A 13,818-nucleotide genomic window follows, 5' to 3' on the forward strand; every position below is an offset into this window, starting at 1 on the left:
GAACAATACAACACATGGAAGACTGAACAAATTCTAACAAATGCATTAAAAGACCGAACACGATTTGACTTAATCTCAAACATGGCAGCTTTTGGAGTTGTGGGTCATATGTTTGCCATTGCAGCTTCTGCAAGTTTTTTTCTGCTAAATGGTAATCGATGATGTTCATTTCCAAAGTTCTTAATAGAACTGTAGACAGTAATGCAACTAAACTACATGGAATACAATACAAACAGGGGAAAAATCTAATTATGCTTCCAGTCCCTGTACTCATCACATATTTGATTTAATAATTAAAGTTCAATTGTTACACAACCAATTTAAATTCATTTAAAAAGTATCAACTTTCACTATAGTGATGAAAAACCTAGAGAAAATATTTGGTGCACTGCTACCGGAGTTTTTAAACTCTACAAGCAGGATCAGGGGTTGACAAGCATCCCATAGGAGTATAATAAATTATTAAAAAATATATATATAAAGGAAAAAGGGACATGTCAATTTTTTAAAGCATGAAAAAAATACACTGCCAATATACCAAATACTCACCCTAATCAAAAACCTTAACCCCATATTATACATTCTTTATGTACTTATTTAGTCTTCCACAATGTCATATTTGTCATGTGAGCAAAGTCTTTTATTCTAAAATTACCACATAATCTAATTTAATGGAAGTTCCTAGACATAGAGGGACTAAAATCCTAGGATTAAATGTTTAATGTAAAAAGAGCACAGAGACTGGGAACATAACTAGACAAAGAAACTACTAACAACATTTCAAAACATTTGAAGTGGAATGTATGAACACACGCACCTACAAAACTTGGGTTCCCTATAAAATCTCCTATCTACGCAATAATTTGGCATTTTCAACTCCATGCTAAAAACTGTCATGCAGATCAATTGGAACTATATGCATTCTAAGTCTAAAATACTAAATATTGCAATCCAAGGTAACCCAAGTGGCGCATACAGCTAAATAGAACTCTTAAGAATTACAATGATCACATCCATTCTAACTATATAGACAACCTTATCCCGACTATTCCCTAAGGTTAGATAATCTAATCATGGGCTTAGTCTCTCTACTGTGTTGAAATTTTGATTTAATCCCTTTAATTTGACATAATTTGGTTTCTGTAGGTCCAAATTAATAACACCATTAGTTGCTATTGTTAAAACGATTACATGAATTTTCTTTAAGAAAAAACCTTAAATATTCAACCAAAGTGTAAATTTATCAATGCTGGAACATGAATTACTGAATTTCCACACAGCCTTGACCGTGAACAAATAATAGTAAAAAAATCACATCATCACTTGAATAACAGCAACTAGCAGTGCTATTAATTTGGACCTACTAAAAACACTATAAAAGTGGAGAGACCAAATTATACCAATCTAGAAGGTTAAATCATAAATTTCAGCATAGAAGAGGGACTTAAACCATACTTGGATCATTAGATAGACCATAAATGGAAGATACAGAAAGGTCCATTCGTTCTCGATTCAGTTTTTTAATGTTTTCATTATAATTAAATAGAATAAAAAACACATCTGAGCAATACCATTAAATAACAAGGACAAATGCTACTTAACCAGTAGATAGGAATATTAAAATGAAAAAGTTAATCTAAGATATTGTAACAGACCAAAGTTTGCATGGTACCTCTACTGAGCCTGAAGGAACAACTAATTGGAAGTTAGATTAAATCCACAATATGCAGGTAACCTCCTCAACCTGCTTGCTTTGAGACTGCAGTTACATTCACAGATATGTCATAAAGGATTCCAAAACTAATTATAAGCTTGGATCACTTAAGGCCATAACTGAAATATAATAAAAAACAACTAGCAAATTACAAATCAATTTTCATGTCTTCAGGAGATGTTTCAATTGCGGGCCAACCAAATTACACACAGCAGATAAACTAAAATAATGAGTACAAAAGAGAACCAGATAGTAAGTTAGAGAAAGTCTAAAGGTTATCATTTGTGTTAAAAATTAGACAAACGACATAAGAGTACCATGATGTCCCCTATACTAAGAGTCGTTGCATTTTGTCCCCTTTACTCAAAAAATGGGCAAATTAATCCCCGTACATTAGATTAAAGAGCAAATTGGTCCTTTCTGTTAAAAGTTTCATAAGTTTCTAGCATTAAAAACACATGTAGTTGACAGAATAACCAAACAGCCACGTATATCTCATGTTGGCATACAAGGACTAGTAGAAATGGATGGAATTTTTAACAAAAGAATCAATTTGCGCTTTGGTCTAACATACAGAGACTATTTTACCCATTTTTTAATAGAGGGAGCAAAATGCAATCCGACTCTTAATACAAGGGACTCCATGGTACTTTTACCAACAAATGACAATGTAAATCATTAACTCGTGGCCATAAACTTAGTGCTGAACTTTAGCGAATTCAAGTATTTACAAAATCCTAAATGGAATAGAACCAGCATCCCAGCAACAACCCACTTTTTCCCAGAAATCCTAAAGTCCAAGTTAGGCATCACAACAAAAACCAATCATCTGCTGGGAAGTACAAGCATAGCACTTGGTATGATCATATGAAAAGGCGTAAAATAAACTGCATGATCTTCAACTTAATCGGTGATGAATAGCTTGTTCACGGTTACAAATAAACAGTATAGAAATCAAATTAGCTGTTCAAATTGGATGTCAAATCAATAAACAAAGAATTTATGAAAAAATAGTTTGGAGGCCAACTACTAATGTTAGACAAAATATAAATTGGGTTTTATACCTCTTGTCCCCATGAAAGCACAAAATCACAAAATAACAAATCTTGGACATATCAGAACAGGGAAGAATGAGAAACAGTTGCAACATCTCAGCTCTTCAGATTTTCTTTTCAACTCAAGCAAACACCATCCTAAAAAAACATATACAAGAAAAGAAAATTTTCTTATGGCGGCAATTTCAGGTCACAACTCTCCTCCACATCTCCAACACAGTCACAAATAATTGTTCCCACAGCAAAGGCAATCCCTCATGGATGGACAATGCATACATATGCCTATAGAACATGCCACAGATATTGAATTAATAAATTACCTTAAATGCATAATGGTTACTGTCAATTTCTTCGTCAATGAAATGCAAAGAATGTCTCCTCCACTCCACACCAACCGCCTCTTGCAAACACAATGTCAATATTAAAAAAAGATGGAACTGATAGATGGAAGAAATCCAGATTTTTTTTTAATATTCAAAACCAGATATAAAAGGAAGGTTTACATCATTGTTCCAATAAAAATATGTTACACAAGTCTCAGCTGAAACTGATGTCTAAAAGAAGAAAGGCTGATAGCCACACCTTGCAATGCAAGCAGTGTCAGATGCATTTTTATATGATGAACAAAGCTGGAAAACAATATAACCTGCAAAACATCTGGCGCACAGGAAGAGGCAACCAATATCTCCAGCTAAAACATCATCAGTGCCTGCTAAAAAACAGCAAGAATGATCTTCTGAAAACAAAGTTCGCAACTTCCGTTGAATGCATGTCTCTCACCTCAAACACGGCCCTCTAACAATAATGAGAAAATTCTAAAACATGAAGATCAAACGGCACTGATGGATGAATTTTCTCTTAGCCAAATAGACCACTAGTCCCTAGTTCCCCTTGTTGCAACTCCTTTCTACGTTGCTCTTGCAAAGGATCTGGGCTCTTCAGCATTCTTCTCATTCGCCTAACATGATGCAGAAGACCTTATTCAGAACTATAATAATAAATACAAACACAAATTTACAAGGATAAAATACATGTGAAGTCTTCTAGTTTCTGTTGCTCAATACCTGTCTTGAGCATGTTGGGCAGGGAAAGTGGGCATGAAAGCTTTGGTCTTGGGAAGAGGAACTTCACGAAACCACTCATGGTTAAGAGCAGCTTCAGCAGTTATACGCTGAAAGTGATATCAGAAGGCTCCATAAATCATCCGAAAGAAATAATGGCAAGGTAACTAAAATATACACACAAGCCAAGTTATTTACCTTCTCAGGATCATAAGTAAGGAGTTTATTCAGTAAGTCAAATCCTGCATCAGAGAGAACAGGTGTGCCAGTGAACGACGTGGCTGGAAATTTTTTGCGCAATAGATTATACCTGAAAGGAAAATACATCAGTCATTAATACAAACAGAAATGAATGCTGTGTTACTGTACTGTCACCAATGGAGGCCAGAAAGCCAGAACAGAATCACCCAAAGCTGGAAGCCTGGGAAAACAGTGGGAAAAATAAGACCACCTAAAGTTTACACTCAACTGAATCTAAAATCAAATTATATAGATCTAATACTTACTGATGCTTGACAAAATTGACCTTGACTCCAGGCAACTTCGAAAAACCAGGCCATATTGTCTCATTTGGTGTGCCCAGTGTTCTGAAAATCTGCAATAGTAAAACCCATGAAACAAATCAAAGATCATTAACCACCATGGGCACATTGAGCTATATAATACAACCAGATAGAATGACTAATAAATGCTAAGATCAACTAATTTAATTCACCTTGTCAAGTTGATCAAATTCAGTTTTCCCGTTGAAAAGTGGTTCTTTCGAAAGTAGTTCAGCCATTATACAACCCAAAGACCACATGTCAATTGCAGTGGAATATTGTCTTGCTCCCAAAAGAAGTTCTGGAGCCCTGCAAAACCAACATAAAGAACTCCTAACTACTTGAGTCCCGGAATATAAATGCTCAGATAATTGATCAACCAAACTTGGGACAATTTAACAGTGCAAAAGCAAAAGTTACAAACAATAAAACCAGTTAGCACCCTAATGCATATGGAGTTCATCTTCTCATTAACCACAAAGAGAGAAGTCCAACTAACAATTCAATCAAGCAAACTTAAGACAAATTAACAGTCCAAAAGCAAAACGTTAAGCCTAAAATGTTTACAAACAGTAAAAAAAAGGTCAGGACCATAGAGCATTAGGGATCCATACTTATCATTAACCACAAAACAGGAAGCCTAGAAAACAATTCATCAATTCAAAAAGGTTTCTCCAAAGAACTGTAACCTCAAGACTTTAGATGTATTACTATTCAGCATTAAAACATATAATAATAACCAAAAAAAAAGGGACGTTTCTGTCAATAATCAACATTTGCACACCCAAATTAACAATTCAGAATAATTTTCCAAACACCCATTCACAAACAGCACCTGAAAAAATAACGATGAAGAAGAAATCTCCTATATACTTTATTTCATTGACAATTATGATCAGGAAAGTAATCAATGGCATGCATCTCACCTGTACCAAAGAGTAACAACCAAATGTGTATATGGTTTTAATGGGCTTCCATACTGACGAGCCAACCCAAAATCACAAATCTTCAGTTCACCTTGGTTATTTAAAAGCAGATTAGATGTCTTCAAATCTCGATGCAGAACCCAATTGTCATGAAGATACTTGACACCCTCCAGTAGCTGAAGCATCAAGCATTTAACCTCACTTTGGCTGAATGGTTGTCTCATTGTCTCCATCAGCGCTTTCAGATCATGTTCCATGTATTCCATAACCATAAAGATACTATCAAGGTTACTCCCTACAACTACTTCTTTAACATCTACAACCGATGGGTGATGAAATGAGAGAAGAATGTTTATTTCCCTCAAAGAGGTCAGAGGAAAACCTTCTCTTTCTTTCTCCATCTTTACCTTCTTCAATGCCACAATTTCCCCTGTCTTCTTGTCCCTAGCTCTATAAACAACACCATAAGTACCTTCATCTATCTTATTTAATCTCTCAAATTCATCTACACTTCTACATCCCTGAAGCATGTTCACACTTCTTAAAGGAGGAGCTGGAGGTTCTGGTGTACCCGGTGAGTCACTTTCATTCTCAGCATCTCTATCAGACTCGCTTGCACTACTGTCATTTCTATCATGTTCAACATCAATCTCCATGTAGTCATCCTTCTCTGAATCATTCCCACTTCCAGACCTGGAACGGGCAGCTCGTTCATCAGATTCAGATGATTTAGCTCTAACTCCCTCAGAGCCTTCCCTGTTAAGCTCCCCAAGCTCTGGAGTTGTCGACTTATTCCAAAATCTTTTATGGGCTGATTCCAGAAGAGATAACTTTTTCCTCATTTTAGGCATTTCCTCATCTTCTAAAATTTCACCCTCATCACCAGAAGAACTATCACCAGACGCCCATCTTGAGGAAGATATATGTCTGGTCGGTACATAATCTTCATCGTCAAGCTGCCCGGCATCTTGATTGTTAACCTGCTCTTTAGGTGGGGAAAAATCCAAATCGATTCGAGATTCCAAAGTGGAGTATCCAGCAATTTCAGTAGCAGCAACTGGTGAAGGAGATTGTAATTTCTGCTTTTTTCTTTCTCTAACAGGAGATATCTGTACAGTACCACCAGAGACATTGTTAGGTGAATTGTTATAAACTTTAGGCACTGCTGGTGGAGGAGGAACAGCTGTAACTGCTGGTGAAATCCTACTTTTCGATGAATTACTTAATACCTTGTCATCTATATCCCATACTATAGGCGAAAACTTCCTTTTCTTTCCCACAGGAGATTGAGCCCCATTATCCATTGCTTTCGCAATCTCACTATTTTTAATAGTCAACTCAGACTCTATGGCATCCTCCGATCCACTTTCACTAGACAACTCACCAGGCTCCTTATCTACCACCCTACGAGAGAACTCGCATCGCTTGGGTCCCCGACTACCTCCTCCACCACCACTACTGCCACCCGAATCCCTACTCGAAGAGGACAGAGAACCACCATTTACCACTTCCCTCTCCTTAACATCCTTTTGCCTAACCCTAACGCTATCTCGCCTTTCATTATTACGGCTATCATTCCTAGAAGGCTCATAATCCTTAGAATTAGCAATTTCCCGCCTCGGCACCTCAAATTCAGAATCTCTATTCCTAAACCCATTACCATGATAACCCCCATTTCTCCCAGCAGCCATGTATAAATTTCAAAATATTCAGAAACCAACTGCTTTTCAATTCAAGAAATTCCTTCCAATTTGTTTACTTATAAAACCCTAAACCCCGAACACAACAAGCCTAGCCAAAAGTCCCCCAACTTTCAACCAAAAAAAATAAAAGCCCAAACTAGGTTAATCAATACGAAACCTTAAAATAAAAGGCAGCTAAAACAACCAAACCGAAGTATCAGATCCTCGACTATCGCTCTGTGTAGCTCGAAAAACAATCAGATCATAATAGAAATCAAGAAAAAAGACGAAGAAGATAAACCCTAGATATATCGATGAAAAATCTTCAATTTTCTCAAATCTCCCGACGAATTTAAGAGAGTAAAGGAAATTGAGAGTATCTAGGGCTTACCGATAGCGACGGAAACGGAAAAACATGGACGTAACGATGAAAGTCGGCGATCGCCGCCGGTTCGCCAGGGACAAATAGGGAATATGAAAAATAGAGAGCTTTCGACTTTCGAAATCGCGAGAAATCGCAAAATAGAAAGCGAAAGGCTAAGGGAAGATTTTGCGAACGGAAACGATGTGTTTTATTTTACTAGGGAGAACAGATATGGGTTAACTTTAAAAGACATCCTCAAATTATGGATTAGATTTTAAATTGATCCTAAAAGCTTAAAATGTTCTGATTAAGTTCTTAAAAGCATCTATTAAGCTCTTCCTTCACCAATCTAGCCTAGAGGTGTTTATGGGCCGAACTGGGCCGGATTTAAGCATGTTATTAACAAATTTTATATTTACCCAAGCTTGATCTAAAATATGAGCTTAAATTTTTACTTAAGTCTGTCAATATTTGTAAATGACTAACTCAAATCCGTTTTAGGCATGCCCATATTATTTTTTAATTTTTAAAAAATATATTTATATTATTTTTATTTTTATATTTAATAATTTTATATATTTTTATTTATTGGAATTTTATATATAGATATCTCAACTTTTTTTTATTTACACTATAATATTATATATTAATTTAATTTAATTTTTATGTCTTATAATTTATATAAAATATAAAAATAATATGATATATATATACATAAATAAAAAATGAGTTGGGCCAGGCTTGGATCTCGAATGTTCGAGCTCGAGCTCAACTCGTATTTTAAACAAGCCTAATTTCTTTACTCAAACTTTTTTTCGAGCTTAATATTTTTGCCTAAATCCTTCTAAATTTTGGGTTAGCCTTCGAGTTTGGGCAGGTAGCCTAAACCATAAAAAGGTCTAGGTGAATGTAAAATGGTAAAATTTCTTCTGAGATGCTTTGAAAATTTATAAAATTATAAAATAATATAATAATTTTACTTTTCGATTTTAATTTCAAATTTTATAATTTAATTATGGCTCTTTATTTTTATTTTTATTCTTAGGGTCTGTTTGATTGCAAGTAAAATATTTTCCGTAAAATGATTTCGGAAAATGTTTTACTTTTACGTAAAATGATTTCTTGGAAAATATTTTCCGTGTTTGATTGAATCATGTAAAATATTTTCCATTGCTTATGATTTTTTGAAAATATTTTTGGAAAAGTTGTTTTACATATATTAATATATATTAATAAATTTTATATTTTAAATTATTTTTACATATATTGCAATGATTTATTTATAATAATACTCAATTATTAAGCTATAATATTAATCGTTATAAATTGAAAAAAACTAATATCAAATAAATTATTTGTAATTGTGTTAAAAAACAAGTATTGAATAATTAAAAAAACAAGTTACTGGAAAATCGATAAACAAAAACAGTTTTCTACAAGAAATGAAGGAATGAATGAAGGAGGCGATAGAGAGGAGAGCACGGAAAATGTCTTACGGAAATTGAAAGGGTAAGACATTTTCCCTAAAATGTAACCCATTTTCCCTTGTTTTGGAGTTCATTTTCCAAATGGAAAATGTTTTCCGCCTATCAAACGCTGGAAAAGTTGGAAATGATTTTCCGAAAAATCATTTCCGTCAATCAAACAGACCCTTATTCTTATTCTTATTTTATTTTATTTCTTGCCTTCATTCTAAATCCAACAATTGGTTTAAGTGTTAAATCTAACTCAAATTTTAAATCCATCATCTTGAAAACACTTAAATCAAATTTCACACAAATATCTATTTATCATGTTGATACCTTGGATGTTATGAAAAGGTGTAGCCTCTCATGAGTTAAATGGTATATTATCTTAGTAGCCCTCTTAAAACTAATATTTCAATAATCTATTTTAGCCTTTTAAATTGTATGAAAATTTTGTAATTTTGTCTTATTTCGAAAGGAATAATTTATTTTAAACATTTTAATACAAATTTTTAACTTTCAACTCTCTTTATTTTATTTTTTATCTCAATATCCTAGATACAAATTTTCTAACTCCGTCCTTGATCTAATATGTTGAAAATAAACTAAATGGGTTTCCTGTTAACATTTTCTTTTGTTTTTAACACGTTAAGTACAAAATTTCTATATAATAGAAACGTATGTGTTTTAAATTTGATTTACGTATTTTAAATATATTCATGAAATATCAAAGCTAATATTTTATGACTGAGCCGATGAAAAGTTCTGATCGATATAATAATAATAACTTCAGCCAACGAGGCATTGGTTGTATTGGCAATATTGAGCGTCCAATAATAGGGGTGTGCAAAAGTGGGACCAACCCGACTAAACCGATCAAACAAGTTGATTTCGGTTTTTTTGGGTTAATTTATTTGGTTGTGAATTTAAATTATTTTGTAAAGGTTGGGTAAAATGATTTAGTCAATTCGAGTTATGTTTTGAAAAACCAAAATTGAATTAATCGAGTTTAAAATATCTAAATTCAACCCATATCCAAATTTGAAAAGGGACGAAGGTGGGAGAGGGAGCAGGGCAAGTGGGGAGAGGAGAGGGACAGGGTGGGAAGGGGGAGGGGAGGATTTTTTATTTTATTTTAATATAATTATTTTTATTTAATATTAATATAAATATAAATATTTATTTTTATTTTTATTTTTATTCTCAAATTTTTAAAACAAAATTAGAACAAATATTAATAAAATAATTAAAAATATCAAAATAATATTTTATTTATATTTCAAGGACTAAATTAGTTATTAGCCCTTTAAATTAACATGTCACGTCCTTATTTTAACCAAAGGTAACGAATGAGTGGCAAAAATGTAACAATTCAATAATACTAATGGTTATTACGCAAGCAATAAAAGTTAGGTAGCCAAAATATAAACTTACCAAAGTTTAGGGACAACTGATGTAGTTTACCCTTAATTTTTTTTGATATAAATTGCATAATTGAATTGGATGTTAAACGTTGGAGCTTCAGCTCAATTCAAATTTTAAATAGACCTAATTTTTCTATACAAACACGTTTTTTAAGCTGCATGTTTTTATTCAAACACTGTCATAGTTCGAACAAGCCTGAAGGCTTGAACATGAAATAAAACAGATATATTACAAAGAAGAGAATGGGTTGATATTGAATTGGGCTTTGTTGGAGCTCAAACTCGTCCTATGTTAAAAACAAGCTTAAATTCTTTTATTGACGTCCATTTTTTTAGCCTTGTACTTTTATGCAAATTTTTTCATATTTCGAGTGGACTTTCAATTTTGGTTGAATAGTCGACCTTTGAACAAATTTAGGACCCCAAAATGATAAATTTGAAGTTAATATCTTTAAAAATTATAAAATTATAAATCGATACAATGATAAAACGACATTTTAACCCTCCAAAAATTTATTATTCAACTATAATCTCCCAAAAAAATTTCCCCTAATTTGCCCCTAGCAAAACATACCAACAATAAAACGAGAATAAATTTGATATTATCCGTTTCCGTCCCACTCGATTGCCGTAACTTGTTGGGAATGGAAAAAGGAAGATACTTTTATGCTGAACGAGCGAATATCCTATACAGCATAAAGCATAACAACGCAACTAGCGTGTCATTTATGTAATTTTACCATACACGTCACATAATTTAAATTTAATTAAAAAATAATTATTTTATATAACAAATGATATTTTAATAAATTATTAAAGTATCATTAATTTAATATATATAAACGGGTTAATATACAATTTGGTACTTAACTTTTTTTAGTCCCAATACGGTGCCTAAATTTGGCTTCAATATTCACCTTGGTACCTAGCGTTTTTCAAATTGATACTTGAGTTTAGTTTGTGATTGTTGGGACCAGACTAGGTCGAACTAACCAATCAAATGGGTTAGATTGAGAATCAATTAGTATATCGGTCCAGACAAAGGTTTGAATCGAAGTTTGAGCAAACCGCTTTGAACCACTTTTCTCTATAATTTATATTTATGAAATGTTAATAACATATTCAATTAAAACCTCGTCGTTTGATTGAATTGATCGAACCAAGAATCAAAGGTTTGATCGGTTCGATCGTCAATCAATTTTAAAAATCTTGGTTTGGCTTCAATATTTAATTTAGCAATTAAACTTTGTTTTTTTTTCCCAAGTCCTATTTTTTAATAGAGTACACATGCCAAACATTCATTGAGTCGATTACACTAGGTATAAAATTGAAAATTGAAATCAAACTCAAGTATCAAATTGAGACAAAAAAAAACTCAGGTACCAAATTGAATATTTTTTGCTTAATAGGTCTAAATTAAACATAAAAATTAAATTTAGGTACCAAATTATATATTAAACCTATTAGAAATCACATCATACTAATCATCTAATGTTAGTCACGTGCACGCACGCTCTTTCCCAAGCGTCAAGTAAACGGAAAATATCTCCCCAACATTTTCTCCATATCACCGACTAAGATACGCCCTTTAATCACCGTTTCGAGGCGTGGAAATTGTGATTTTGGTCCCTGCTAAAATTTTAAGTTTTAATTATTATATTTTAATTTAATAAATAATATGCTTTTTATAATGGTGAAAGTACTCGACATGTCCTTCTACTACAAAGCTCGGATCAATTTAGGTTATGTTTGATAAACTTGAAAATTTTAAATGTTGAAAAATAAATATTAAAAAATAAATGCTGAATTTAAATTATAAAACTTATTTAATATATTATTTAAAATTAAATATTGAATGTAGTTATATTGTTTGATAGAGATTAATATATTTTTAAATAAAATAAAATAATTATTAAATTTATTTTTATTAAACGATAAATAAGTTACTATCTTCAATAAAGGACATGATGACATGACTTTCACATTTTATAGTGTCATCAGCTAGTCTAAATAGTCAAATACAATTAATTTTCGCTTAAAATATTTTTCTAATACTGTGACATTGATTTTTATTTTTATTTTTTAATTTTTCAAAAATTTAAAATTAAAATTACATCTTATTTAATTTTTCCGCATAAATTGCATTAGTAGTCACTTAAATATAGTTTTTTTTATAAAATTACTGGAATATTTATTAAAATTAAAATAAAAGGACTAAATCACAAAATCGAGTATAATAAAGGGACGACAACATAATTTGACCTCACCCTTTCCTCTCCTCGCCTCTCTTTTTAAAGCACTCAAAATTAAAAAAAAAAAAAAAACAAAAAAGCTCACCTTAATTTATCCATTAAAATATCTCTCTGTATTTTTTTTTTTCGGTTCTTCTACTGTGTTTCAATGGGGATCCCCTCTTTCCAAACCCTAACTTTACCTACATTCTTCTTCTTCTTCGTCTCCAGTTACCTCTTAGCTTACTTTCGTATCTTCCATAACTGGGATCCCAAACACCGTGCTGAAGCTTCAAGCTGTTTCATCTCATTAACCCATGGTACCCCAGCTGTTTTCCTGGCGATCCACGCATTAACAACCCACACCACCAAATCACCATCTCCACCCACTTTCTCTTCACCAAACACTTTCCTCCATAACACCGTTCTGGAATTCAGCATCTCTTACTTTTCAATCGACCTTCTTCATTACTTAATATTTTTCCCTAATGATACCCTCTTTATCCTCCATCATTTAGCTACCCTTTACGTGTTCTTCACTTGTCGGTTCATTGTTCACCATGGGTCGTTTGCCCTTCTTGTTCTTCTTATCTTAGCTGAAATCACTAGCTTCTGTCAAAACGTATGGACTCTTGCTGGGTATCGTAAAGCTGATCTTCCTGTTGCGGGTAAGGTGTTCGACCTTATGTCTCTTCCGTTTTTTGCCTTTTACACTATCGTTAGGGGTATCATTGGACCTCTCTTTGTGTATAAAATGGGGGTGTTTTACATAAACCAGATGGCTGGGGATTCAATCCCGGTATGGGCTTGGGTTTCTTGGATGATTGTGATTGTTACAGCCATTTTGATTAGTATAGTTTGGGTGTTTGATCATTGGATAGATTGGTTTAAAAGAAGAAAAGCTATGAACAAATTGGCATAGAATTTTGGGGGCTGCCTCCAATTTTTAAAGAACAATAGATTCATATGATTTGAAGATTATAATTTATAGGTGATTTCATGAGGTTCCTTGACTATTAAATTAACTAAAGTTTTTGTAGGAATTTGTACAGTAAGATTTACTGTGCCTTTACTGTAACATTTATATATACATTTCCTTATATTCGAATTCGGATCTTGAGCCTCTCAAGCTCTTCTATCGTAATGCTTATCTCTATTAGTTCCCAAACATAATCGAATTTTATTATTTATTTTTTATATATTTTTAATTATATTGAACTCGAAAAGAAATAATAAGTTTGAAATCGAGCATAATGATCAATTTTTTTTTGCCGATTATAGATTAATTCGACTATAATTGGAATTTGATATTTGAATGTTACAAACCACTTAAAACTACACTATACCCGTGGC

The 13,818-nt window shown here is 32.7% G+C and overlaps 2 protein-coding genes across 4 annotated transcripts; one reads left to right on the forward strand and one right to left on the reverse strand.

Annotated features, from left to right (window-relative positions):
- Positions 1-3,214: 3,214 nt before the first annotated feature.
- On the reverse strand, positions 3,215-7,527 carry LOC105779334 (cyclin-dependent kinase G-2). 3 transcript variants are annotated; one of them, XR_008195020.1, is made up of 7 exons: positions 5,299-7,526; positions 4,546-4,681; positions 4,337-4,425; positions 4,029-4,140; positions 3,834-3,940; positions 3,550-3,727; positions 3,215-3,478 (listed from the first exon to the last, which is right to left on the reverse strand). XR_008195020.1 is itself a non-coding variant. In XM_012603082.2 (6 exons), the coding sequence occupies exons 1-6, from the start codon at positions 6,987-6,989 to the stop codon at positions 3,628-3,630; spliced, it is 2,235 nt and encodes a 744-aa protein (XP_012458536.1). In that variant the 5' UTR covers positions 6,990-7,526; the 3' UTR covers positions 3,215-3,627. The 3 variants fall into 3 exon arrangements, 1 of the variants encoding a protein (XP_012458536.1); XM_012603082.2 differs by having other exon boundaries at positions 3,215-3,727; XR_008195021.1 differs by lacking the exons at positions 3,215-3,478; positions 3,550-3,727 and having other exon boundaries at positions 3,903-3,940; positions 4,029-4,251; positions 5,299-7,527.
- A 5,026-nt stretch (positions 7,528-12,553) lies between these two features.
- LOC105779481 (hypothetical protein) lies at positions 12,554-13,609 on the forward strand. Its single transcript, XM_012603251.2, has one exon. The coding sequence runs from the start codon at positions 12,635-12,637 to the stop codon at positions 13,385-13,387; it is 753 nt and encodes a 250-aa protein (XP_012458705.1). The 5' UTR covers positions 12,554-12,634; the 3' UTR covers positions 13,388-13,609.
- The last annotated feature ends 209 nt before the right edge of the window (positions 13,610-13,818 follow it).

This window comes from Gossypium raimondii, chromosome 4, assembly GCF_025698545.1.
Source record: "Gossypium raimondii isolate GPD5lz chromosome 4, ASM2569854v1, whole genome shotgun sequence".
Lineage (NCBI taxonomy): Eukaryota > Viridiplantae > Streptophyta > Magnoliopsida > Malvales > Malvaceae > Gossypium > Gossypium raimondii.

Bases quoted from the DNA above. Each gene is read 5' to 3' on its own strand.
- LOC105779481 (XM_012603251.2), top strand. From the start codon at position 12,635: ATGGGGATCCCCTCTTTCCAAACCCTAACTTTACCTACATTCTTCTTC.
- LOC105779334 (XM_012603082.2), bottom strand. From the start codon at position 6,989: ATGGCTGCTGGGAGAAATGGGGGTTATCATGGTAATGGGTTTAGGAAT. The intron at 4,141-4,336 runs GTAAGTATTAGA...TTTTCCTTTCAG, and splicing joins GTCAATTTTGTCAAGCATCA to GTATAATCTATTGCGCAAAA. The intron at 3,941-4,028 runs GTAAATAACTTG...TATCACTTTCAG, and splicing joins TTACTTATGATCCTGAGAAG to CGTATAACTGCTGAAGCTGC.